At 37.5% G+C, this 25,344-nt stretch overlaps 1 protein-coding gene across 1 annotated transcript in view; it reads left to right on the top strand.

Moving 5' to 3' along the window:
- The window catches only part of PRKCQ (protein kinase C theta), a 169,723-nt gene that overhangs the window by 74,947 nt on the left and 69,432 nt on the right, over positions 1 to 25,344 (top strand). The window contains exons 9-11 of the mRNA XM_029955594.1: positions 37 to 154; positions 7,463 to 7,623; positions 10,879 to 11,052. Coding sequence (XP_029811454.1) covers positions 37 to 154; positions 7,463 to 7,623; positions 10,879 to 11,052 — 453 coding nt within the window. The remainder of the gene's footprint in view (positions 1 to 36; positions 155 to 7,462; positions 7,624 to 10,878; positions 11,053 to 25,344) is intronic.

A 25,344-nucleotide genomic window follows, 5' to 3' on the forward strand; every position in this document is an offset into this window, starting at 1 on the left:
GAAGGTCGGTGGTCTGACTCTTTGTTTATAATCTAGGCTCGCTGCTTAAGGGATAGTGAACACATCTTCAGAGAAGGTCCAGTTGAAATCGGTCTCCCATCTTCCATAAAAGGCGAAGCAAGGCTGCCATGTGTACCAGCGTCTGGGAAGAAAGGTAGCTCTTTGATCCTCGGTAGAATCCTTGTCAGTAGTTAACCTCCGTCAGCCTTAACTGAGTCCTCTGGATTTAAACTCCCCATTTACCTGGTCTGGTAGGTGAGAGGAAGGGAAACCTACTTCTTGGAAGTGAAACCAAAATATGCCCCATTAGGAAACCTTTGTAAGAGGGTGGGAGGTGGTGGGGGCAGGGAGAACATGGCGTAGGTCTACAGTAAAGGATTGCAAATGTTTCCTTAGGATTTTAGGATGTTACTTTCTGTCACTGTAAAAGGTTTTGCAAAATAAATCTGTCATGAATTTCTATGGTGGGAATGTCACAGTAGACTATCTTATTCTATACATTTGAGACTTTGGGGGGACGTTTAAGGGTAGGAAAGGCAAGAATAGTGGGGCCTCAACATGTATGACTTTATGGAAGGTGCCCAGCCTACTTTCTGAAAGTAGTTCATGCCCACGTAACTGTGGGAGATGAAGAGTTTCAGCATACATTACAAAATACAGGTTTTCCCTACTATCCTAAAGTAGAGAATTCCTATGAAACCTTTTTTTAATTGAGGTATAGTTAATATGCAGTGTTATTTAGTTTCAGGTGTACAACATATTGATTCAATAGTTCTGCATGTTACTCAGTGTTCATCTGTCACCATACGATGTTGTCATAATAGTATTGACTGTGTCCCCTTTCATCTCTGTGACTTATTTTTTTTATAACTGAAAGTTCATTCCCCTTAATCGCCTTTATTTCACCCACTCCCCCACCCACCTGCCCTTTGGCAACCACCAGTTTATTCTCTATATTTAAGAATGTTTGTTTTCGTCTTGTTTTCGAGATTCCACATATAAGTGAAAATTGTCTTTCTCTGTTTTATTTCATTCACCATAATACCAACCACATCCATCCATATTGTCACAATGGCAATATCTCACTCCTTTTTATGGCTAGGTAATAATCCATTGTATACCTATCATAGCTTCTGTGTTCATTTATCTATCGATGGACACTTGGGCTGCTTCCATGTCTTGGCTATTGTAAAGAATGCTACAGTAAACATAGGACTGCATATATCTTTTTTGAATTAGTGTTTTCACTTTCTTTATGTAAATACCCAGTAGTGGAATTACTGGATCACATGGCAGTTCTGGTTTTAATTTTTTGAGGAACCTCCATACTGTTTTCCTCCACGGCTACACCAGTTTGTGTTCTCACCACCACTGTACTGTTCCTTTTTCTCCATATCTTCACCAACCCTTGTTATGTCTTATCTTTCTGATACTAGCCAGTCTGATTGATGTAAGTTGATACCTCATTGTGATTTTGATTTGCATTTCCCTGATGATTGATGATGTTCAGCATCTTTTCATATGTCTGTTGACCATCAGTATGTCTTCTTAGGAAAAATGTCTGTTCAGATCCTGTGGCCATTTTTTAATCAGGTTTTTTGTTGTCGTTGTTGAATTATATAAGTTCTTTATATATTTTGCATAGAACTCCGTCATCAGATATAACATTTGCAAATATCTTTTCCCATATGCTGTGTTGCCTTTTTGTTTTGTTTATGGTTTCCTTTGATGTGCAAAAATTTTTTATTTTGGTATAGTACCAAGAGTTTATTTTTGCTTTCGTTTCCCTTGCCTAGAAGACACATCCATAAATATGTTGCTAAGACTGATGTCTAAGAGATCACTGCCTGTGTCTTCTTTTAAAAGTTTTATGGTTTCAGGTCTCACACTTAGGTTTTAATCCACCATAGGGTTATTTTTGTGTGTGGTTTAAGAAAGAGGTTCAGTTTTGTTCTTTTTCAAAAAATATAATTTATTATTAAATTGGCTTACATACAACACCAGGGCTCACCCCAACCAGTGCCCTCCTCAATACCCATCACCCATTTTCCCTCTCCCCCTCCATGTTTGTTCTCTGTATTTAAGAGTCTCTTGTGGTTTGCCTCCCTCCCTCTCTGTTTGTAACCATTTTTCCCTTTCCCTTCCCCCATGGTCTTCTGTTAAGTTTCTCAAGATCCACATATGAGTGAAAACATGATATCTGTCCAATAAAACCCACTTAATTGTGGTGGATGACTTTTTTATTCAGTATTGCTGAATTCAGTTTGCTAATATTTTGTGAAGATTTTTACATTGTGTTAATCAAAGATATTAGCCTACAGTTTTCCTTTTTTGTAGGTTTGGTATCAGAGTAATCCTGGCCTCATTGAATGAATTTGCAAGTTTTCCTTCCTCTTCCATTTTTTGTATAGTTTAAGAAGAATAGGTATTAACTCTTTAAATATTTGATAAACTTCTCCTGTAATGCCCTCTGGTCCTAGACTTTTATTGGGAGTTGGTGATTCCTGATTCAATTTGATTACTAGTAGTCAATCAGTCTATTAAGATTTTGTATGTCTTCAAAATTCAGTATTGGAAAATTATAAGTTCTTGGGATTTTATCCATTTCTTCAAAATTATCCATTTTGTTGGCATACCATTTTTCCATAATATTCTTTCATCTTTTGCATCTTCGTGGTGAAGGTTAGTTCTCTTCCTTCGTTTGATTTTGAGTCCTCTTTTCTTGATGATTGTGGCTAAAGGTCTGTTAGTTTTGTTCACCTTTTCAAAGAACCATCTCTTGATTTCATTGATCTTTTTTATTGCTTTTTAGTCTATTTCAGTTATTTCTGTTCTACTCTTTATTATTTCCTTCCTCCCACTATCTTTGGAGTGTCTTTTTCTTTTTCGAGCTTCTTTAGGTGTAAGGTTAGGTTGTTTGTGTGGGATTTTTCTTCTTTTCTGTTTGAGGTAGACCTGCATTGCTCCTCTTAGAGCTACTTTCGCTGTGGCCAAAAGATTGTAGACCATTGCCTTTTATTTTTATTTGTCTCCATGTATTTTCTGATTTTTCTCTTTGATTTGGTGACCCATTCATTGTTTAGGAGCATGTTGTTCAGCTCTGTGTGTTTTTGGTTCTTGTTAGATTTTTTTTTTCTTGTAGTGTATTTCTAGTTTCATACCATTGTGGTTGGAATAGAGACTTGATATGACTTCAGTCTCCCTAAATTTATTGACACTTTTTGTTGTTGTTGTTGTCTTACATGTGATGTATTCTGGATAACGCTCCATGTGTTTTTGAGAAGAATGTATATTCTGCCGCTTTGGGATGGAATATTCTATACTTGTCTGTTAGGTCAATCTGGTCTAATATGTTGTCAAAGCCATTGTTTTCTTACTGATATTCTGTCTGGGTGATTTATCCATTGATGTAAGTGGGTTATTGAAGTCCCTGGTATTATTATATTATTTTCAATTTCTCCCTTTATATCTGTTAATATTTGCTTTATGTAATTTAGTATTCCAGTACTGGGTACATAAATATTTACAATTTTATGTCCTCCTGTTGGATTGATCCCTTTATCATTACATAGTGCCCTTTTTTGTCTGATTCCGTCTTTGTCTTAAAGTCTGTTTTGTCTGAAATAAGCATCGTTAACCCAACTTTTTTTATTTCTTCCATCTGCATGGTATGTTTTCCCATGCCTTTACTTTCAGTCTTGTGTCTTTAGGGCTAACATCAGTCTCTTGTAGACAGCATACAGATGGGCCTTCTTTGTTTGTTTGTTTGTTTGTTTTGAATCCATTCAATCACCCTCCTATCTTTTGGTTAGACCAGTCTGTATTATGTTGATGGTCACTCAAGTTCAAACACATTCTAAAAGCACTAAATTCTTACCCCTGCCCCCCTTTTATGTACAGGATGTCATGTTTTACATCTTTTTGTTTTTTAATACCTTGCCTAATTTTTGTAGATATAATTTCACTACTTATAAAGCCTTTGAGCTTGATAAGTAATTAATCTACTACCTTAACATATGTTTGCTTTTATCAGTATAATTTTATCCTTTCATAATTTTCTTTCAATTATGGCCTTTTATTTGCACTTAAAGAATTCCCTTTGAAGTGTCTTGTAAAGCTGGAGAAGTGATGATGAACTCCTTTAACTTTTGTTTGTCTGGGAAACTGTTTCTCTCTCCTTTTATTCTGAATGTTAGCCTTGCTGGATAGAGTATTCTTGGTTGCAGGTTTTCGTCTTTCAGCACTTTAGTTTTTCTTTGGTTATTTTTGTTTGTTTGTTTTGTTTCGTTTTGTTATTTGTGGGTTTTTTTTTTTTTTAGAGAGAGAGAAAATCCTAAACAGACTGCCCCCAGTGTAGGTCTCTATTTTATGACTGTGAGATCATGACCTGAGCCCAAATTAAGAGTCAGATGCTTAACTGACTGAGCCATCCAGGCACCACTTCTTTCAGCACTTTGAATATATCCTCCCACTCCCTCCTGGCCTGCAAATTTTCTACTGAAAAATCAGCTCATAGCCTTATGAGATTTCACTTGTATGTACCTGTTTTCTTTTGCTGCTTTGAAGATTCTCCCTTTATCATTACTTATGGCCATTTTAATTATTATCTGTTTCAGTGTGGAGTACCTAGGGTTCATCTTGTTTGGGACTTTCTATGCTTCCTGGACTTAAATGTCTGTGTCCTTTTACAAATTAGGGAAATTTCCAGCTATTATTTCTTCAAAGAAATTTTCTGCCCCCCTTTCTCTCTCTTCTCCTTCTAGAATCTCTGTAATACAAATGTTATTATGCTTTATGGCATTGCTGAGGTCCTTAACTTATTCTTTTTTTTCTTTTTGTTGTTCAGCTTGGTTGCTTTGCTGATCTGTTTTTCTGCATTCTCTCATCTGCTGTTGATTCCCTCTAGTGTATTTTTTTTCTTTCAACTATTGTATTCTTCAGTTCTAATTGGTTCTTTTTTTTTTTTTTATAGTTTCTGCTTCTTGGATGAAGTTCTCATTGCACTCATCCACTGTTTTCTCAAGCCCAGTGTGTGTCTTTATGGCTACTACTTTGAATTCTTTATCAAGCAAATTGCTTATTACCATTTCATTCTGCTCCTTCACTGTGATTTTTGTCTTATTCTTTCACTTGAGACGTCTCCCTCCATCTCCTATCCATGTTGGTTTGTCTGTCCGTGTTAGGATTAGGTAATTCAGCTACATCTTGTGGTCTTGAAGGTAGTGGCCTTGACCAAAAGAAGTCCATTGGTGCCCTGCAATGCAGTCCCCTTGGTCACCAGAATTGGGAGCTCTAGAGGTATCCCTGGGTGGGCTGTGGACACCCTACAGTTGAGGCTGAGCCATAATTGCAGCCCAGCTGGATGGACTGATCCACTCTGCCTGCTGTGGGCGCACAGGGCAAGGTTTATTCCCCACGCTGTTGAGAGGCCTGTCTGAAGCTGCCGTGGTGGTGTTAGTGGTGGGCCGCCAGTTAGCATCTCCACCACAGTTGCAGGTACATTGAGGGGCAGGGATTGTCCTCAGGGACTGAGCTGTTGGAACTGTGTGTGCCTGGTGGAGGCACTAGGGGAGGAGTCACTTTGGAGTGGTGGTGGTCCCTGCTGTGGGGTGTGGTGGGGGTGTGTGCAGCTTCATGGAGCAGGTCCAAGGTGCGCTCTGGGGTGGGCACATGGCACTGGCAAGACAGATGGCTGTCCAGGCTTAGGAAGGGGAAGGGAAATAGTGCCCACCAGCACTTTTTTCCCAGAAAAATCTTCTGAAGATCCCTGACCCTCCAGCACATATTCTAAGATTAGTCAATAAATCTTCATGTATACACCCCGGAAATTTTTAAACTGCTGCTTCTGTGCTGTTTTGGGTCAAGTTATTATGGTGGTTCTTTAAGTTCTTTATGGTGGAGACTCAGTCTCCTATCACCTTCCTGCCCTCCCCAGAGTTAAGCCTGGCCGATTTTTAAAGGCCCTAATTTTAAGCTCCACTGTTTTTCAAAGCCAAACGTTACTGAAACGTGTCCTGCCAGCGCAGGTTCCCCATGCCAGGGGTGCCTTCTGTGGTGTCCAATCCTCTGGCTTCCTTGTGACTGCAGTGCCCTTCCCTTTCTGGCTAGACTTGCAGGGATCGGGTTCCCAGCCACACCTCCACCCCTTCTATCCTTTCCAATGTGGCCTCCTGTCTACTGTCCACTGTGGAGGGTCTGTTCTGCCAGGCTTCAGGTCATTTCTGTGTTAGTGGTAGACATGGCGTTGTTATTCTTGGTGTTCCCGTGGGATGAGGTAATCCTACTCTGCTATCTTCCCCACGACTCCCTATGAAATCTTCCAGAAGCCAGAATGGCATAAATTACCATTATTTTATAAGGGACAATTTTTTAGTATTCCCTGAACCAAACAATCATGTTAGGCTTTTCTGACAGCTTAGAACACAGGTTGCTAATGGAGACACAGATGCTCAGAGCTCATGGCTCCGGCACGGCAGCTGGAGGCCGAGGTGCTGCCCGCAGTTCCGGGAAGGGGCTGGGTGTCTCCCTGCTGGGGGACACTGGCTCTGCCCGCCCGCTACGACGCCATTTGCACTTTTCTTTTGTCTGTAAAAGAGAAAATCCTCTCCAATTTTTTTTTTTTTTTGGGTAGCAAAACCAGGTAGTGATAAAGATCTTTCCCAAAAGCCAAGTGACAAATGCGAGCTTCAAAACCGTGGGCAATGCCTGTACTTATTTTCCTTGGACTTAGGGAGAAGATGAAAGTTAAATTTAGAGATTGAACATCCAAAAGGTCATTTCAACCACAAAGAAGACACGAAATTGTGTTGTGTGATAGGGGTGCTGTAAAATGGCGATCAAGTAACAAATGTACATGTATCGAGTCAACATGTTGTATGCCTCAGAGTAACACAGTATTGTGTGTCAAATGTATGGCAGTGAAAAAGAAATGTTCTAAGGGGGTCGGAGAAAGGTTCCAAAAAGTTTTTTGCACCTGTTCCGTCACTGCATGAGGAATCGATTGGCGGACTTGAATGTGGTGACAAATGATGCAATTCAGATCTTCAGGGATCTGGCTTCCATGTCCTTATCCCTCACATGGGAAGCCACAAAAATTGATGCCACTGTGCCTGTGAGCCATGCACGTAGCTAAGAATCATTTTCCCTCAAATTTGGTTAAAATCTCTACTTGTCCATGATTTGACATTATTTAAGGTGCTCAGCAGTTTTGCATGTATGGACTCTTGCTGATTGGAATGTTCCTTAAAATGAAATTCTGTTGAATTGATAAGAGATGCAGGTCATGCCCCAAATGCCAGGCTCACAGGCAGAAGGTGCTGCCTTTGCCCTGCAGGGGACCTTCTCCCCGTTTTTGTGGGTGGAGCCTCAGAGTGGGAAGCAGAAGAGAAAGTGTTTTCAGAGTAGCTCAAACAACCCTTTGTTGTTCCTGGTTTACTTTTAACCACTGGCTTGCTCTTTTCAGAGCCTCAGGGAATCTCTTGGGAGTCTCCTTTGGATGGGATGGAGAAAATATGCCATCGTCCAGAACCTGAACCGAACATAGAAAGACCATCTCTACATATGAAACTAAAAATTGAGGATTTTATCTTGCACAAAATGTTGGGGAAAGGAAGTTTTGGCAAGGTATGATACCATGGTGTAGAATTCCATAGACCACTTTATAGGCATTGAAGAGCAGCGCTCCTAAACTCATTGGACCAGAGCGAGTTGTGGGCATGTAGAGTGCATTCCCATGCATTTTTTGACTGGATAGAAATGTCTGACTAAAAGGAAATCTGGAACTCTAGCCAATACTGGCCTCTGCTTCCTGGGAATCACTGTTCCCAAGCCACTTTGCTTCAAAGGTGTACCTCGCCTACACTTATGAGTGTGATGTATACGGATATCAAAGTAATGAGAAGCTGCCTCCGTCAGTTTCTGTATCATACAGGGTTGTTTGGTTGGTTGGTTGATTGGTTGGTTGTTTCTCTTTTCCTCCTTTCTCAAACTTGGAGAGTTGTTTTACTTTGAATACAATTTTTTTCCTATCAAATGTCTTCAGTCTTGTATTAGTTTGCTAGGACTAATGTAACAAAGTATCACATACTGAGTGATTCAAACACCAGACGTTCGTTTTCTTATCATTCTGGAGTTTGGAAGTCTGAGACCTAGGTGTTAATGGTTATTTTTTCTGAGATCTCTCTCCTTGACTTGGAAATAGTCCTCTCCTTCCCGTGTCCTCACATGGTCGTCCCTCTGTGTGTATCTGTGTACGAATCTTCTCTGCTTATAAGGACACCATCCTCCCCACCCCCAGTGAACTTATTTTAACTTTATTACCTCTGTAAAGACCTATCTCCAAATATAGTCACATTCCGAGGTACTGGGGTTTAGGACTTCAGCTTGTACATTTTTCGGAGGGAGCACAACTCAGTGCATAACAAAGTTGTAGCTTGAGAGCCATGAGAAAAGTTTCATGGGGGAAAGTCCCCCCTCTAAATTCTTCCTGCCACACACCCAAGTTGTGGGCGGCCTCACTCAGTCACAGAAGACGAGAGAAAGAGGAGGAAGATGACTGAATTTAACAATCAGCTGTCAGTGATAGAAAATAACGTTCAAGCCTGCAAATGTAAAGAGGGATGCCATGGAACATAAGCCTTGAGGTTATTCTAGATACCGAAGATGTCTCCTGTATTTATTGCTCTCTTTATTGTTTTATATTCTTGGATGAAACCCCTAGGAAAATTTTAGCCAGAGACTACTGTTGTAGGAATTTGTGCATCCAAAGCTGGCATTATGCTCTGCACCTGTTCGCCACACTTTGGCTGGGAAACTCACCCCGTTTATTTAATAGTAAACTAGTAAACTAGAATGCAAATAAGCATCACCACAGTTGAATGACATTGTGCTGCAATTGGGTGTGGATTTAAATACCAGCGCGTTGCTCTTGGCAAAATCTATTCTGCCCTGCAAACTCGCTGATACGCATTAATTCTTTTAGTTCATTTCCACAATAATATGAAACACAGCAGGCTCATTTGGTGTTAATCTGTATAATAGGCAATTTTACCACCAGTCTTCATTATGATTTAGCATCAATTAATGTGCAATTATAATCTGTTACCAAAAAATTGAAAGCCCATTATAGAGATGGAAATTGCCTTTTCAGCTTCCTCGTTTATGGCTGGTTTGGGGATGTTTTATTGAAAGGAACAATTACCAAAAGAGTACTTTTAATTGTTAATGAAATGTTTATCTTTCTTCATTCCCATGTGTGTTTCTATATTTGAAAACAGTTAATAAGAAAGACATTAAGTGAAACCTACAAGCCTTAGTAAAATATCCCAAAGGACACTGAGAGCCTCAGGTATCTGCTCTGTGTCCAAAACAGTATGGTCTCGCCATCAGGACCTGGAGTTCCAATAGACTGAAGAGGATGGGACCATGGGGCCCCTGGAGAGGAAGAGAGAGCTCCGAAGCAAAATGGGGTAGCCATGTTTCCCTTTCTCACAACATTAAGAATATTCTGAGATGGTTCTCCTTCTTTCTTTTGGCTTTATATAGGAAGTGTGGTTTCTCAACAAAACGGCAGCTTCTATATTCTTATTCTCAATTTACTTTGCAGCCCAGAAAAAAAAATAGCATTGTTTTCTGGGATTATGCACGTCATTCATTGGTCTGCATTCTCGTAAGTTCTATGCCCGTCAGGCCAGCGACCCCAAAGCTGCATATCTGCACCATGTTATTCCCAGCACAGCCGCATGCATTTTCCATACTGGTTTAGTGTCATTGACTTCGACATTCCCTAAAAGTCAAGAAACAAATGACAAGTATTCTTAATAACTGTCATTTAGAGAGCATTTTATAGTTTCCAAATCACTTTCTCATGTGGTAGCCATTTGATTTTCACAATGGTCCTGCAAGTTAGAGAATGTCATGACAATTATCTCTTTTACACATTAGGAAACTGAAGCCCAGAGAGGTTAACTGGTTTGTCCACATCCCCACAGCTCGTAAATGTCTGTGAAAAGAGACCCATGCTGGAGTTTTCTATTTCTAAATGCCATGTCCTCACAACTGTCAGGCGTCTATTGCTGCGTCATTTGCAAAACCAAAAGTCGTAGAAACTCTCCATTATATGCCATCTGGTGTCCTTTCATAGAAGACTCATGAAATCAAGTAGAAAAAGGAAATTTGGAGTTAGATTTTTCCACTGAGTAGTTCCATGAATTTGAGCAAGTGAAGTTACTCTTTGAAATTAGTTTTTATTATTATTATTATCTGTCTTGCAGAGAGCTCTGAGCTAAGAATTAGATTGCCCATGTAAAGTGTGGCAGCGTGTCTGACACATAGTAGGTCCTAAAAATAGCATTAGATCTATGTCATCAGATGAAATGGTGCACACTCTTCAGGCACACGAGGGAAGCTCTATTCCCCTTGTATTATATTTTCACCCTAAAAAACTGGGTAAACTCAGAGCTGAGTTTTATGCTCATTTGCACTGTTTCAAGTATAATCAAGTCCTCCTCTCTGCTAGTAGCTGCTGCTTCCTTCAATATGCACTTAGCGTTTGGGAATTTATATTATAAATTTACTCAGGTCCCTGGGCAGACAGGTTACACTTCTTTGCACAGAATTTTTCAGGGCCTGAGAATAACCCATCCAATTGTACAGTAGTTTTGTGAAACCCTTTGAAAGGAACAGAGCAAGGATGAAAATCCTAGGTGATATCCCAGATCAGTAAAGTGCTCTGTTTTGTCCCTGTAAAGGGGAGGAAGGGGGAGTGGAGAAGAAATCATCTTCTTTTCACCCAACGCAGATCTCTCTCAGGACATGCATGGTCTTTTCCGTAATGAGACCGAATCCTAAAATAAAGTTGCTTCTTACCTTTGCTTCTAGGTCTTCCTAGCAGAGTTCAAGAAAACCAATCAGTTTTTTGCCATAAAAGCCCTAAAGAAAGATGTGGTTCTGATGGACGATGACGTTGAGTGCACGATGGTGGAGAAGAGAGTGCTGTCCTTGGCCTGGGAGCATCCGTTCTTAACGCACATGTTCTGCACGTTCCAGACCAAGGTGAGTCTTCGCTCGGACGGCACTTCGTCCGCCTGTCATCCAGCAAACACACACGTCTAATCCAGAGGGGCCTCTGGTGGCACCCGCGTTGGGAGACAGGGGGATCTGTTTCCGTATTTTTCTTCACCTCTCAGCTCCCCTTCCATCTGTCTGAACACATCTCTCCTTCTTCAAACACCAGTGAGATACTGTTTTGAATTTTTTTAACATAGTCTGCTGAGAAGGAGCTTCATGTCTGGGTTTGTCTGTTCTCTTGTTTGTTAGAATTTGGTTTAACTCCTATAACAATCCGGATTCTAGGCAGCCTGTGACTTGCTTGACAAAGCAGTGCTTCGTGAGGGAGAAAGACGTGATGCTTGCTTGTTCGGCTGCCATATGTGTATCTGAAGAGACAAACGTTGGACACTAGGTCAAAACGCATGTGCACTGTTATTTTCCTATATATGGCCACAGAGAAGCAGGCTGGGCAGCGGGCTCGATCAGTGAGCGAGGGCTGAGCAGCGAGGTAAAAGAGTGAATTTTGTCAGAAGACTCTTATTCTGGGAGGATTCTCTTTGCCTTTAAAAATAATGCAGGACGCCTGAGTGGCTCAGTTGGTTAAGCAGCCAACTTCAGCTCCGGTCATGATCTCAGGATTCGTTAGTTCAAGCCCCATGTCAGGCTCTGTGCTGACAGCTCAAAGCCTGGAGCCTGCTTTGGATTCTGTGTCTCCCTCTCTCTGTGCCCCTCCCCTGCTCATGCTCAGTCTCTCCAAAATGAAAAAATTTTTTAAATAATTCAATTGCCTTTTCTATCAGACAAAAAACTATTCAGGATCGTTTTAGAAAATTTGGATGGTGCTTCACAATTAATGAAGAAAATCATTTATAATCTCATCACTTAGGTATACTCACCATTAATACTTTGAAGTTTAACCTTCTAGACTTTTTCACCCAGTAGATTTTGTAAAATTAAAAATAGAAATGGGGGCGCCTGGGCGGCTCAGTCAGCTAAGCATCCTGGTTCAGCTCAGGTCATGATCTCATGGTTCATGAGGCCAAAGCCCCACATCGAGCTCTCTACTGTCAGCACAGAACCCACTTCGGATCCGCTCTCACTCTCCCTCTGTCTTTCTGCTCCTTCCCTGCTCCCTCTCTCAAAAAAAATAATAAATTTAAAAAATTAAAAAGAAATGGAAACCTATTGTAAATACTTACTCTTCTGCAACTGGTGTTCTCAACACTCCTTTATACACATTTTCTCATCTCTATTCCTGTTCTACAGAGTGATTTCTCTGACTAGAACATTTCTAACTTCCTGTTCTGATTTAAGTAACACTGAAGTGAACATCCTTGTAGACTGGTCTTCATGCACAAACATTATGATTTTCTTTTCTTTTTCTCCTCTCCTTCACACACTCTGCATTGTACATGGTCTAGATTCATGAGCAGACCCATGTGGGACTCTGTGGTTAAGACCCAAAGAGCATGAAGACTTTATTCTCTTACTCTATTTCAAGCCTGCATGATAATGTTCTACCTTAATGTAAATATGAGAAACAGGCCTCTAAGCTGCTCTGGGCACAAAAACCATGGGAATCCGTCAGAAAATGTGGATGGCAACTAAGCCTTTTATCACTACTTCCCCAGCCCCCACTCGATTTCAATAAATGTTTAATGAAGGAATAAATGTATAAATACACACTTAGATAAGAAAAAGAGAAACCAGATGCTTGTTTTAAAGAGTACTTAATAATCATATATAGTAGTCAAAGCACCGCAGAGAATATGGAAAAATATAGTTCCTGACCTCAGGAATTTCATACTAGAATATGAAAGGGGAAAGAGTGATACTTCTAGCAGTGGTGAGTGATCCTAAACTGCAGAATGCAGACTCTACGTCCCAGAGCTGAGAGAAACTAGAAATTAAGACTATGAGTAGGCAGAAAAGGTCTTGGCCAGTAGAGGTGTGGTTGGCTTCAGAAGAGAGCATGAAGGAATAGAGGAACCATCAGGTATTTGAGAGAAGGCAGGCTCATTTTCTACAGCAAGAAGGTGTTTGGAATTTCTGATAATGAATTACAGAGGTTTTCTCCTAGAAATGTTCTCCTAGAGATCATAAATATCTGTCAATATGTTACCAAAATGCAAGGTGAGGGCCTTTGCGGTGCATTCCTAGTCTGTGTTCCAGATTTCCTGTGCATTGGGGGATGCCTGATCTCCCTTTTTTCTTGCAATATTGTAAGGCTGTATCAGACTACTAAGTACACCTAAGACCAGGCTTCTAGAAGCATGATGTGATCGCCGCTCATCTGGTACTTTCTCCACACTGTGTGTGTGTGTATACACACATGTACATGAACACACACACTCTTGTATATATATACACATTTGTATGTAGGATTGTTTTTGTCTCTTCTAGGAAAAGTCTTCTGAATGATGCCGTGTAGAAAATAGAGGTATTTCCTTCCTGTGCTGGTCTGTCAGAGCTTTGGGCAGGGTTCCCTCCTTTTTGTCTCATCGGAGACACCCTTAAGGTTCCATTCAGCTATAATGTTTTACCAAAACCAGACAAGTCATTGCATGAGGAACAGTGGCAGAGAATGTGCACATCACATGTGAAAATGACTGGCTCGCTCCTTAGGCTTCACGGAATGGGGTGCTTTCTTATTTCTAAGAAATAAGGGATGGGGGGCAATCTTGCATTCTGCTTCCCCAAGGACACTGAGTTGCTTTTGAGATGTCCTGATTCATTATTCAGATCTTGCATGTCAAACAGAATAACCAATTAAATACCACAGGTGAATATAAAAAGCAGTAATTGAAATGAATGATGTGCTGTGGGAACATTTTGGAAATTGCCTTTCTCGAGGGAATGATAGTTACTTTGCACATTAGTGTAGATATTAGGTGACATAAATGAACTATTTCCTCTTCTGGCGAATTATTTTTAGGAGAAGTTATTCGTTGGCTTTCTACCTACAAAGACCCCAGCTGTTAAATGCAAATTATTCAGGAGATTCTGAAGACAGTTATTCATTATCTGTTATTGTTTTATTGAAGTATAATTGACATGCAATACTCTCTTAATCTCAAGTGTATATCATAGTGATTCAATATTTTTATACATTACAAAATGATCCCCATAAGACTAGTTACCATCTATCACCGTACGTTATTATAATATTCTTAACTGTATTTTCTATGCTAAACATTACATCCCCGTGACTGACTGACTTTATAACTGGAAGTTGGTGTCTCCTCATACCCTTTACCTATTTCCACTTGCCACTCAGACAACTCACAATTTGCTTCCTGTATCTGTGTCAGTTTCTGTTTTGTTTTATTAGATTCTATATATGAGTGAGATCATACAGTATTTGTTTTTCTCTGACGTATAGCATAATACCCTGTAGGTTCACCCATGTTGTCACAGATGGCAACATTTCCCTTGTTTCTATGGCTGAGCAATGTTCTATTGTGTGTGTGTGTGTGTGTGTGTGTGTGTGTGTGTGTGTGTGAGAGAGAGAGAGAGAGAGAGAGAGAGAGAGAGAGTCTCACATGTTCTCTATTCATTCGTTGATCAAGGATACTTAGGTGGCTCCCATATCTTGGTTATTATAAATAATGCTGCAATGAACATAAGAGTGCGTATGTTTTTTCAAATTGGTGTTTTTGTTTTCTTTGGATAAATATCCAGAAGTGGAATTGCTGGATTATAGGGTAGTTCTATTCTTAACTTTTTGAGGGAACGCCCTACTGTTTTCCATAGTAGCTGCACCATTTTACATTCCCACCAATGGTGCACAAAGGTTCTTTCCTTTTTTCCACATCTTCACCAATACTTGTGGGGTTTTTTTTTTTTTTGTCTTTTTGATAGCAGCCAATCTGATGGGTGTGAGGTGATTTTGATTTGTGCTTTTGATTTGTATTTCCCTGATAGTGATGTTGAAAATTTTTTCACATACCTATTGGCTATCTGTATGTCTTTTTTGGTGAAATGTTTATTCAAGTCCTATGCCTATTTTTTAATCCAATTGTTTGGGGGGTGTTTAATAATAAATTGTGTAAGTTCTTTTTATATTCTGAATATTAACACTTTATCAGATGTATAATTTGCAAATATCTTCTCCCACTCAGTAGTGTTGCTTTTTCATTTTGTTGTTTTCCTTCACTGTACAAAGTCTTTTTATTTTGATATAATCCCATTTGTCTATTTTGTCTTTTGTTGCCCTGGCCTGACGATACTGGTCAAAAAATACATATTGCAAAGATACATGTCAAAGAGCTTACTGCCTATGTTCTTGTGTAAGAGTTTTACAATTGCAAATGTCATGTTCAAGCTCTTAATTCATTTTGAATTTATTTTTCTATATAGTGCAAGATAGTGGTCCAGTTTTCCCAATGCTATTTATTTGAAGGCACTGTCTTTCACTTTGTATATTTTTGCTTCATTTGTCATAGATTAATTGACCATAAGTGTGTGAGTTTATACCTGGGATCTCTGTTCTATCCTCTTGATTTATGTATTTGTTTTTGGCTAGTACCATGCTCTTTTGATTATGATAGCTTTGTATATAATTTGAAATCTAGGATTGTGATACCTCCAGCTTTATTCTTCTTTCTCAAGATGGGTTTGGATATTTGGAGTTTCTTTTTGTGCTTCCATAAAAATTTCAGAATTTTTGGTTTTAGTTCTGTGAAAAAAAAATCATTGATATTTTGATTGAGATTGTATTGAATCTGTAGATAGCATTAGGTAGTATGGACATTTTGGCAATGTTAATTATTCCAGTTTATGAGCATGGTATATCTTGCCATTTATTTGTATTTTCATCAATTTCTTTCACCAGTGTTTATAGTTTTGAGTATAGGTTTTTCATCTCCTTGTTTAAATTTATTCCTAAGTATTCTTTTTTAATGCATTGTAAATGGGATTGCTTTCTTAAGTTCTCTTTCTGATATCTCATTATTAGTGTATAGTAACTAATGCACCCAATTCCTATATATTGATTTTGTATTTTGTGACTTTACTGAATTCATTCATTACATCTAATTGTTTCCTGGTGGAGTTTGTAGAGTTCTGTGTATATAATATCCCATCTGCAAATCATGATGGTTTTACTCTTTTCCAGTTTGATGTGCCTTTTCTTTTTCTTGCCTATTGCTCTGGGTAAGAGTGACAATACTATCATGAATAAAAGAAGTGAAAATGGGTATCACTGTCTTATTACTGATCCTACAGGAAAAGCTTATAGTTTTTACCATTGAGTAGAATGTTAATTCTGGGTTTGTTATATATGGTCTTTATTATGTAGAGGTACATTACATTTACATCCACTTTGTTGATCATTTTTATCCCAAATGGATATTAAGTTTAGTTAAATACTTTTTCTGCATCTGTTGGGATAATCATGTGATTTTTATCCCTTGTATTGTTAATGTGGTGTATCACATTGATTTATGGATGTTGAACTATCCTTGCATCCCTAGAATAAATCCCAATTGATTGTGGTGAGTGATCTTTTTAATGTGTTATTGAATTCAGTTTGGTGAAATTTTGTTGAAGATTTTTTAATATGTATTCATCAGGGATATTTGTCTGTAATTTTCTTTTTGGCAGGGGTGGGGAACTTTGTGTGGTTTTGGTTTCAGGGTAATGCTGGCCTTGTAAAATGAAGTGTTCCTTCTTCTTTAATTATTTTAAATAATTTGAGAAGGATAGGTACTAACTCTTCCCTAATGTTTGGTCAAATTCACCAGCCATCTAGTCTTGGACTGGTATTTTGGGGGAGTTTTTAAATTCTTGATTCATCATTACTTAAAATCAGTCTATTTAGATTTTCTATATCTTCCTGATTCAGTCTCAGAATGTTGTATGTTTCTGGGAACTCATCCATTTCTTCTAGGTTTTTCAATCTGTTGGTGTACAATTCTTCATAGTACTCTCTCATGATCCTTTGTATTCTTGTGGTCAGTTGTAACTTCTTTCATTTCTGATTTTATTTTTGACCCCTAATTTTTTTCTTGATGACTCCGGCCAGAGGATATCAATTTTCTTCATCTTTTCAAAGAACCAGATTTTCGTTTCTTTAATTTTTTCTATAGTTTTTAAAGCATCTATTCCATTTATTTCCATTCTGATCTTTATTTAAGTTCCTTCTTTCTACTAACTTTGGGTTTTGCTTTTTTTCTAGTTCTTTTATGTGTCAAGCTAATTGTTTGTTTTGGACTTTTTCTTGTTTCTTAAGGTAGACCTGTATTACTATACACTTTTATCTTACAATTTCTTTGGGAGGTCCCATAGATTTTGGAAAATTGTTTTTCCATTTTCATTTGTTCCCAGTAATTTTTATATTCCCTCCTTCATTTCTTTGTTGACCCATTGGTTGTTTAATAGCATGCTGTTTAGTCTCCCTATCTCGTATATCTTCCACTTTCCTTCTGTAATTGCTTCCTAGGCTCATAGTGTTATGCTGGAAAAGATAGTTAATATAATTTTATTGTTCTTGAATTTGTTAAGATATCTTTTGTGGCCAAACATATGATTTGTCCTGTAGAATTTTGCATGTACACTTGAAAATAATGTATATTCTGCTGGTTTTAGATTAAATTTTCTCTATTATCAGTTAAGTTGATCATTTAATTGTCATTTAATGCCAATGTTTTCCTATTGCTTTTCTGTCTAGATGATGTCTCCATTGATAAAGGAGGTGTCTTAAAGTCTCCTTATTATCAATTTCTCCTTCATATTTTGTTAATATTATTACACATAGGTGCTTCTTTGTCAGGTGCATAAATATTTATGAATGTTATATCCTCTTCTTAAATTGATCCTTTTATTATTAGGTAATGGTGTGCGTGCGTGCATGCGTGTGTGTGTGTGTGTGTGTTTTCTAACAGTGTTGAAAGTCTGTTTTGACTGATAGAAGTACTGCTCCACGCCTTCACTTTCAGTCTGTGTGTCTTTAGATCTGAAGTAAGTTTCTTGTAGGCAGCACTTAGGTGGGTCTTTTTTTTTTTAATCCATTTATCTATCCTGTATCCATTGATTGGAGCATTTAGACCATTTACATTTAAATTAATTATTGATGGGTATGTACTTCTATTTTGTTGATTTATGGTTACTTTTGGAGCTCTTTTTTTTTTTTTCTTTTTTCTTCTCTTGGTATCTTTTCTTGTGATTTGATGGTTTTATTTAGTGTTATGTTTGGGTTCTTTTCTCTTTACTTTGTGTATATCAACCATAGATTTTTAGTTTCTCAGTACCAGGATGTGGTGTGTGTGTGTGTGTGTGTGTGTGTGCGCGCGCGCATGCGCGTGTGCGCACACGCACACACAGATATAAAGGTATTACAATATTATTAACTATATTCCCTATACTGAACTTCTGTTCCCTGTGACTTACTTATTTTATACCTGGAAGTTTATACTTCTTAATCTCCTTCACCTATTTTGCCCATCCATACAAATCTTCACCTGAGGCAACTACCAATTTGTTCTATTCATGAATCCCTTTCTGTTGTTGTTAGTTTATTCATTTTTCTCTTTAGTATTCCACATAAAAGTAAAATCATATAGTAGTTGTCTTCCTCTGGTTTCTTTCACATACCCTTAAACCCTCTAGCTCTATCCATGTTGTTGCAAATGGCAAGATAGATAGATAGATAGATAGATAGATAGATAGATAGATAGATATAGATATAGATATATATCATCCAAAGATCAACCAAATACACACACACACACACACACACACACACACACACACACACACACCTTTAGCATTTATCTACTGATAGACACTTAGGTGGCTTCCACATTTTTGCTATTGTAGATAACACTGCATTGAACATGGGGTGCATATGTCTTTTTGAATTAGCGTTTTCACTTTCTTTGAGTAAATACTCAGAAGTAGAATTACAAGATTATATAGTACTTCTATTTTTAATCTCGTGGGGGTGAGATTATACTATACTCTATACTTTTCTATAATGGCTACACCAATTTATGTTCCTGCCAACAGTACGAGAGTTCCATTTTCTCCATATTCTCACCAACACTTGTTCTTTCTTATTTTAAATTTGTGTATAGTTGACACACAATGTTACATTAGTTTTAGTTGTTATTGTCTTTTTAATACTAGAAATTCTGACAGGTGTGGGGTGATATTGCTTTGTGGTTTTAATTTGCATTTCCCAATAATTAGCAATGCTGAGCATATTTTCATGTGTCTGTTTGCCATCTGTATGTTTTCTTTGGAAAATGTCTGTTCAAGTGCTCTGCCCATTGTTTAACCAGATGGTTTTCTTGCTGCTGTTGTTTTGGTGTTGAGTTCTTTCTATAATTTAGACAATAACCCCTTATTGAATAATCATTTGCAAATACCTTCTTCTACTTGGTAGGTTGCTTTTTTGTCTTGTTAATGGTTTCTTTCACTGTGCCAAAGTTTAATATTTGATGTGGTCTAAATATTTACTTTTCCGTATGTTTCCTTTGCCTAATGAGACAGAACTAGAAAAATATTCCTAAGGCTGCTCTCCCAAAATTTTACTGCCTGTGTTTTTCCTTTAGGACTTCTCTGGTATCAGGTATTGCAGTTAGATTTTAATCCATTAAAACTTTTTGTATGTGTGTATGACATAAAAAACTGGTCTGGTTTCTTTCTTTCTTTCTTTTTTTTTTTATTTTCACATAGTTGTCCAGTTTTCCAAATACCATTTATTGAAGACACTTGATTTTCTCCCTTGCATATTCATGCCACCTGTGTCACAGATAATTGACAATATAAGCATGAGTTTATTTCTGGTCTTTCTATTCTGTTTCATTGACACAGGTATCCAGTTTTGTGCTGGGACCATACTGTTTTGATTACCGAAACTCTGTAGTATAGTTTGAAATCGGGGATTGTGTTACTTTTTAGCCTTATTACTCTCACAAGATTGCATTGGCTTTTTGAGGTCTGTTGTAGTACCATTCAAACTTACAACTATTTGTTGTTTACTACTACTAATATTTTGATAGGGAATACATTGGATTGTAGATTGATTTGGGCAATATGAACATTTAGTCAATATTCTTCTAATTGATGAGCATGGAATATCTGTCCCTTGATTTATGTCATCTTCCAGTCCTTTCATCAATGTCTTTAAGTTTTCAGAATTCATGTTTCTCTCCCCCTTGGTTAAATTTATTCCTAAATATTTTAAGCTTTTTGATGCAATTTTAAATGTGATTGTTTTCTTAATTCTTTTCTCTGTTAGTTCATTATTAGTGTATAAAAATGCAATAGATTTTGGTATATTGATTTTATATTCTGTAACTTTACTGAATTCGTTTATTCTATAGTCTTTTGGTGGAGTAACCCTAGCTTTCTATATATAGTATCATTCATCTTCAAATACTAACAGTTTTATTTGTACCTTACAATTTGGATGGCTTTCTTTTTCTTATCTGACTGCTGTGGCTAGGATTCCAGTACTGTGTTGGATAAAAATGGATAACCCTGTCTTGTTTCTGAATTTGTCTTAATCCTGATCACCACTGAGTATATATTAGCTGTGTGTCTGTCATAAGTGGTTTTTATGTTGAGATATATTCTCTCTAAATCCACTTTGTTGAGTTTTTATCATAAACAAATGCTAAATTTTGTCAAATGCTTTTTCTGCATCTATTGAGGTGATCATATGATTTTACCCTTATTTTGTTATCCCATTGATTTGTAGATGTCAAACTATCCTGCATCTCTGGGATAGATCCCACTTGATCTTGCTGAATAGCCCTTTTATATTATTGGATTTGATTTGCTACTGCTCTATAATTTCTTTTTGTGGTTTCTTTGGTTTTATGTAAGAGTTATGTTGGCCTTGAAGAATAAATTTGGAAATATTCTTAGAAAGATAAGTATTAACTCTTTAAATATTTGGTAGGGGTGCCTGGGTGGCTCAGTCAGTTAAGCATCAGACTCTTGGTTTCAGCTCAGGTCACGATCTCAAGGTTTCGTGGGTTCAAGCTCCACATTGGGCTCTGTGCTGACAGTGCAGAACCTGCTTGGGATTCTCTCTCTCTTGCTCACTCTCTGCCCCTCCCCCACTCACGCTGTCTCCGTCTCTCTCAAAATAAATAAATAAACTTAAAAATATATAAATTAATAAATAAATAAGAACTTACCAGTGAAGCCAACTGGTCCTGGACTTTTGTTTGCTGCAGGTTTTTTGATTACTGATTCAGTTTCATTACTAGTAACTTGTCTGTTCATATTTTGTGTTTCTTCATGATTCAGTTTTGGAAAATTGTATGTTTGGGGGAATTTTATTGGTCTCATCCAGGTTGTCCAATTTACTGGCATATACTTTTGTGTAGTAGTCTCATAATACTATCTATTTCTATGGTATTGGATACACTTCTCTTTCATTTCTAATTTTACTTCAGTCTTTTCCTTTCTTTTCTTGATGCAATGGACTAAATGTTTATCAATTTTATTTTTTCAAAGAACTATCACCTAGTTTTATTAATCCTTTCTATTGTGTTTTTAGTCTCTATTTCATTTATTGCCAATCTTATCTTTATTATATGTATCCTCTAACTTTTGGCTTTGTTGGTTTACCTTTTCTTATTGCCATAGATGTAAAATTATATTATTTGATTTTTTTTTTGTTTCTCAAGTTATGTCTGTATCACTGTAAACTTCCCTCTTAGAAAAGCTTTTGCTGTGTTCCAAAGATTTTGAACCGTTGTCTTTCCATTTTCATTTGTCTCCATGTATTTTGTTAAATATTTGATTTATTCACTTACCCAATGGTTTACTAGCATGTTGTCCAGTTTCCATGTGTTTGTGTTTTTTTTTTTTTACTTGTAATCAGTTTTTAGTTTCATACTATTGTTGTGGTCAGAATAGATGTTTGATATAATTTCCATATTCAGAATTTATTGAAACTTGTTTAATGGCCTTAATGTCATTTATTCTGGAGAATTTTCCATGTGTACTTGAAAGGACTGTGTATTCTGCTCTTTTGAACAGACTATTCTCTTTTCTTTATTATTATTATATAGTTTATTGTCAAATTGGTTCCCTTATAATACCCAGTGCTCTTCCCCACAAGTGCCCTGCTCCATGACCATCACCCCCCCTTGCCCCTCCCCCTCCCCCTTCAGCCCTTGGTTCCTTTTCAAGAGTTTCTCATGATTTGCATACCTCTCTCTCCCCAACTCTCTTTCCCCCTCCCCTTCCCCTTGCTATGGTCCTCTGTTAGGTTTCTCCTGTTAGACCTATGAGTGCAAACATATGGTATCTGTCCTTCTCTGTCTGACTTATTTCGCTTAGCATGACACCCTCTAGGTCCATCCACCTTACTACAAATGGCCATACTTCATTCTTTCTCATTGCCATGTAGTACTCCATTGTATATACATACCACGTCTTCTTGATCCATTCATCAGTTGATGGACATTTAGGCTCTCTCCATAATTTGGCTATTGTTGAAAGTGCTGCTATGAACATTGGGGTACATGTGCCCCTATGCATCAGCACTTCTGTATCCCTTGGGTAAATCCCTAACAGTGCTATTGCTGGGTCATAGGGGAGTTCTATTGATAGTTTTTTGAGGATCCTCCATACTGTTTTCCAGAGTGGCTGCACCAGTTTACATTCCCACCAACAGTGTAGGAGGGTGCTCATTTTCTCCACATCCTCACCAGTCTCTTGATTTGTTCATTTTAGCCATTCTAACTGGCATGAGGTGGTATCACAGTGTGGTTTCGATTTGTATTTCCCTGATGATGAGTGACACTGAGCATCATTTAATGTGTCTGACGACCATCTGGATGTCCTCTTTGGAGAAATGTCTGTTCATGTCTTCTGCCCATTTCTTCACTGGATTATTCATTTTTTGGGTGTGGAGTTTGGTGAGTTCCTTGTAGATTTTGGATACTAGCCCTTTATCTGATATGTCATTTGCAACTATCTTTTCCCATTCTGTCAGTTGCCTTAGTTTTCTTGATTGTTTCCTTTGCAGTGCAGAAGCTTTTTATCTTGTTGAGGTCCCAATAGTTTATTTTTGCTCTTGATTCCCTTGCCTTTGGGGATGTGTTGAGTAGGAAACTGCTGCAGTTGAGGTCAAGGAGGCTGTTTCCTACTTTCTCCTCAAGGGTTTTGATGGTTTCCTGTCTCACATTCAGGTCCTTCATCCATTTTGAGTTTATTTTTGTGTATGGTGTAAGAAAGTGGTCTAGTTTCATTCTTCTGCATGTTGCTGTCCAGCTCTCCTAACACCATCTTTGAAGAGGCTGTCTTTTTTCCATTGGATATTCTTTCTTGCTTTGTCAAAAATTAATTGGCCATGCATTTGTGGGCCCAGTTCTGAGTTCTTGATTCTATTCCATTGGTCTATGTATCTGTTTTTGTGCCAATACCATACTGTCTTGATGATGACAGCTTTATAGTAGAGGCTAAAGTCTGGAATTGTGATGCCTCCCATTTTGGTTTTCTTCTTCAATTACTTTGGCTATTCTGGGTCTTTTATGGTTCCATATAAATTTTAGGATAGTTGGTTCTAGTTTTGAGAAGAATGCTATCGCAATTTTGATGGGGATTGCATTGAATGTGTAGATTGCTTTAGGTAATAATGACATTTTAACAATGTTTATTCTTCCGATCATGAGCATGGAATGTTTTTCCATTTCTTGGTGTCTTCAGTTTCTTCCATAAGTTTTCTATAATTTTCATCGTACAGGTCTTTTACATTCTTGGTTAGGTTTATTCCCAGGTATTTTATGGTTTTTTTATGCAGATCTATTACGTTGATCTCCTCAAATGTGTTATTCAAAGCCACCATTTCCTTATATTATATGTGGATATTATGTGTCCATTTATGTATGTGGGTATTAAAATCCCATATTATTATTGTATTACTTTCAATTTGTTCCTTTATGTGTGTTAATATTTATGAGCTTTTGTGTTGGGTGTATAAATATCTCTGTTGGGTTATATCCTCTTGTGGACTGATACCTTTATGTTTATGTCTCTTATTAGTCTTTGATTTAAAGTCTATTTTAACATAGGGGAAGAAAAATATGAAAACAGAGAGGGAGGCAAGCCATAAGAGAGTCTTAAATACAGAGAACAGACTGAGGGTTGTGAGAGGAGGTGGGTGGAGGAGTGGGCTAAATGGCTGATGGGCATTAAGGAGGGCACTTGTTGGCATGAGCACTGGATGTTATATGTAAGTGATGAATCACTGAGTTCTACTTCTGAAACTAATGCTACACTGTATGTTAACTAACTTGAATTTAGGAAACAAAATTTTAAAAATAAAAGTCTATTTTATCTGATATAAGTATGGCTACCCAGCTTTCTCTTTGTTTACATTTGCATGGAATATCCTTTTCCATCCCTTCACTTTCAGTCTATATGTGTCTTTAGGTGGAAGTAATGCTCCTGTAGGGAACTAACAGATGTGTCTTGATTCTTTGTTTGTTTTGCTTTTAATTCATTCAGTCACCCAGTCTTTTGATTGCTGTATTTAGTCCATTTACATTTAAAGTAATTGTTGGTATGTGTACTTATTGCCACTTTCCTCAATGTTTTCTTGATTTTTTGTAGTTCTGTTTCTTTTCTTGCTCTTATTTTTTTTTTTTTGATTTGTTGACTTTCTTTAGTATTATACTTGGATTCCTGTCTTTATTTTTTGTGTGTTTCTATTACGGGTTTATCATTTGGGTATATCATGAGGTTCTTCCATAACATTCTGCATTATAACATAGTATAGCAGTCTTTATTGATGGTCACTTAACTTCAAACACACTTAAAGCACTACCTTTTTGCCCCCCCCTCCATTTTATGCATATGATGTCCTGTTTTACATCTTTTCATTTTGTGAATTTCTTAAGATATAGTTAATTTTACCTTTTAATGTTCATACTAGATTTATGTGACTGATCTACTACCTTTACTATATTTTTGCTTTTACCATTGAAACTTTCCTTTCATAAATATCTTACTTGTAGTTATGGCCTTTACCTTTCTGCTTAAGGAACACCCTTAAACATTTCCTGTAAGGCTGGTTTAATGGTGAACTCCTTTAAATTTTGTTTGGGAAACTATCTCTTCTTTAATTCTGAATAGCCTCGCAAGGAAGAGTATTCTTGAATGTAGGCTTTTGATCTTTGGAACTTTCAATACACTTCTTTCTGGCCTCCAAAGTTTCTGTTGAAAACTCAGCTGATAGCCTTGTGTGGCTTCTCTTATATTAACTACTTGCTTTTCTCTTGCTGCTTTTAAGATCCTCTCTTTATCTTTAATCTTTGAAATTTTAAT

This window comes from Suricata suricatta, chromosome 10 (assembly GCF_006229205.1).
Source record: "Suricata suricatta isolate VVHF042 chromosome 10, meerkat_22Aug2017_6uvM2_HiC, whole genome shotgun sequence".
Classification (NCBI taxonomy): Eukaryota; Metazoa; Chordata; class Mammalia; order Carnivora; family Herpestidae; genus Suricata; species Suricata suricatta.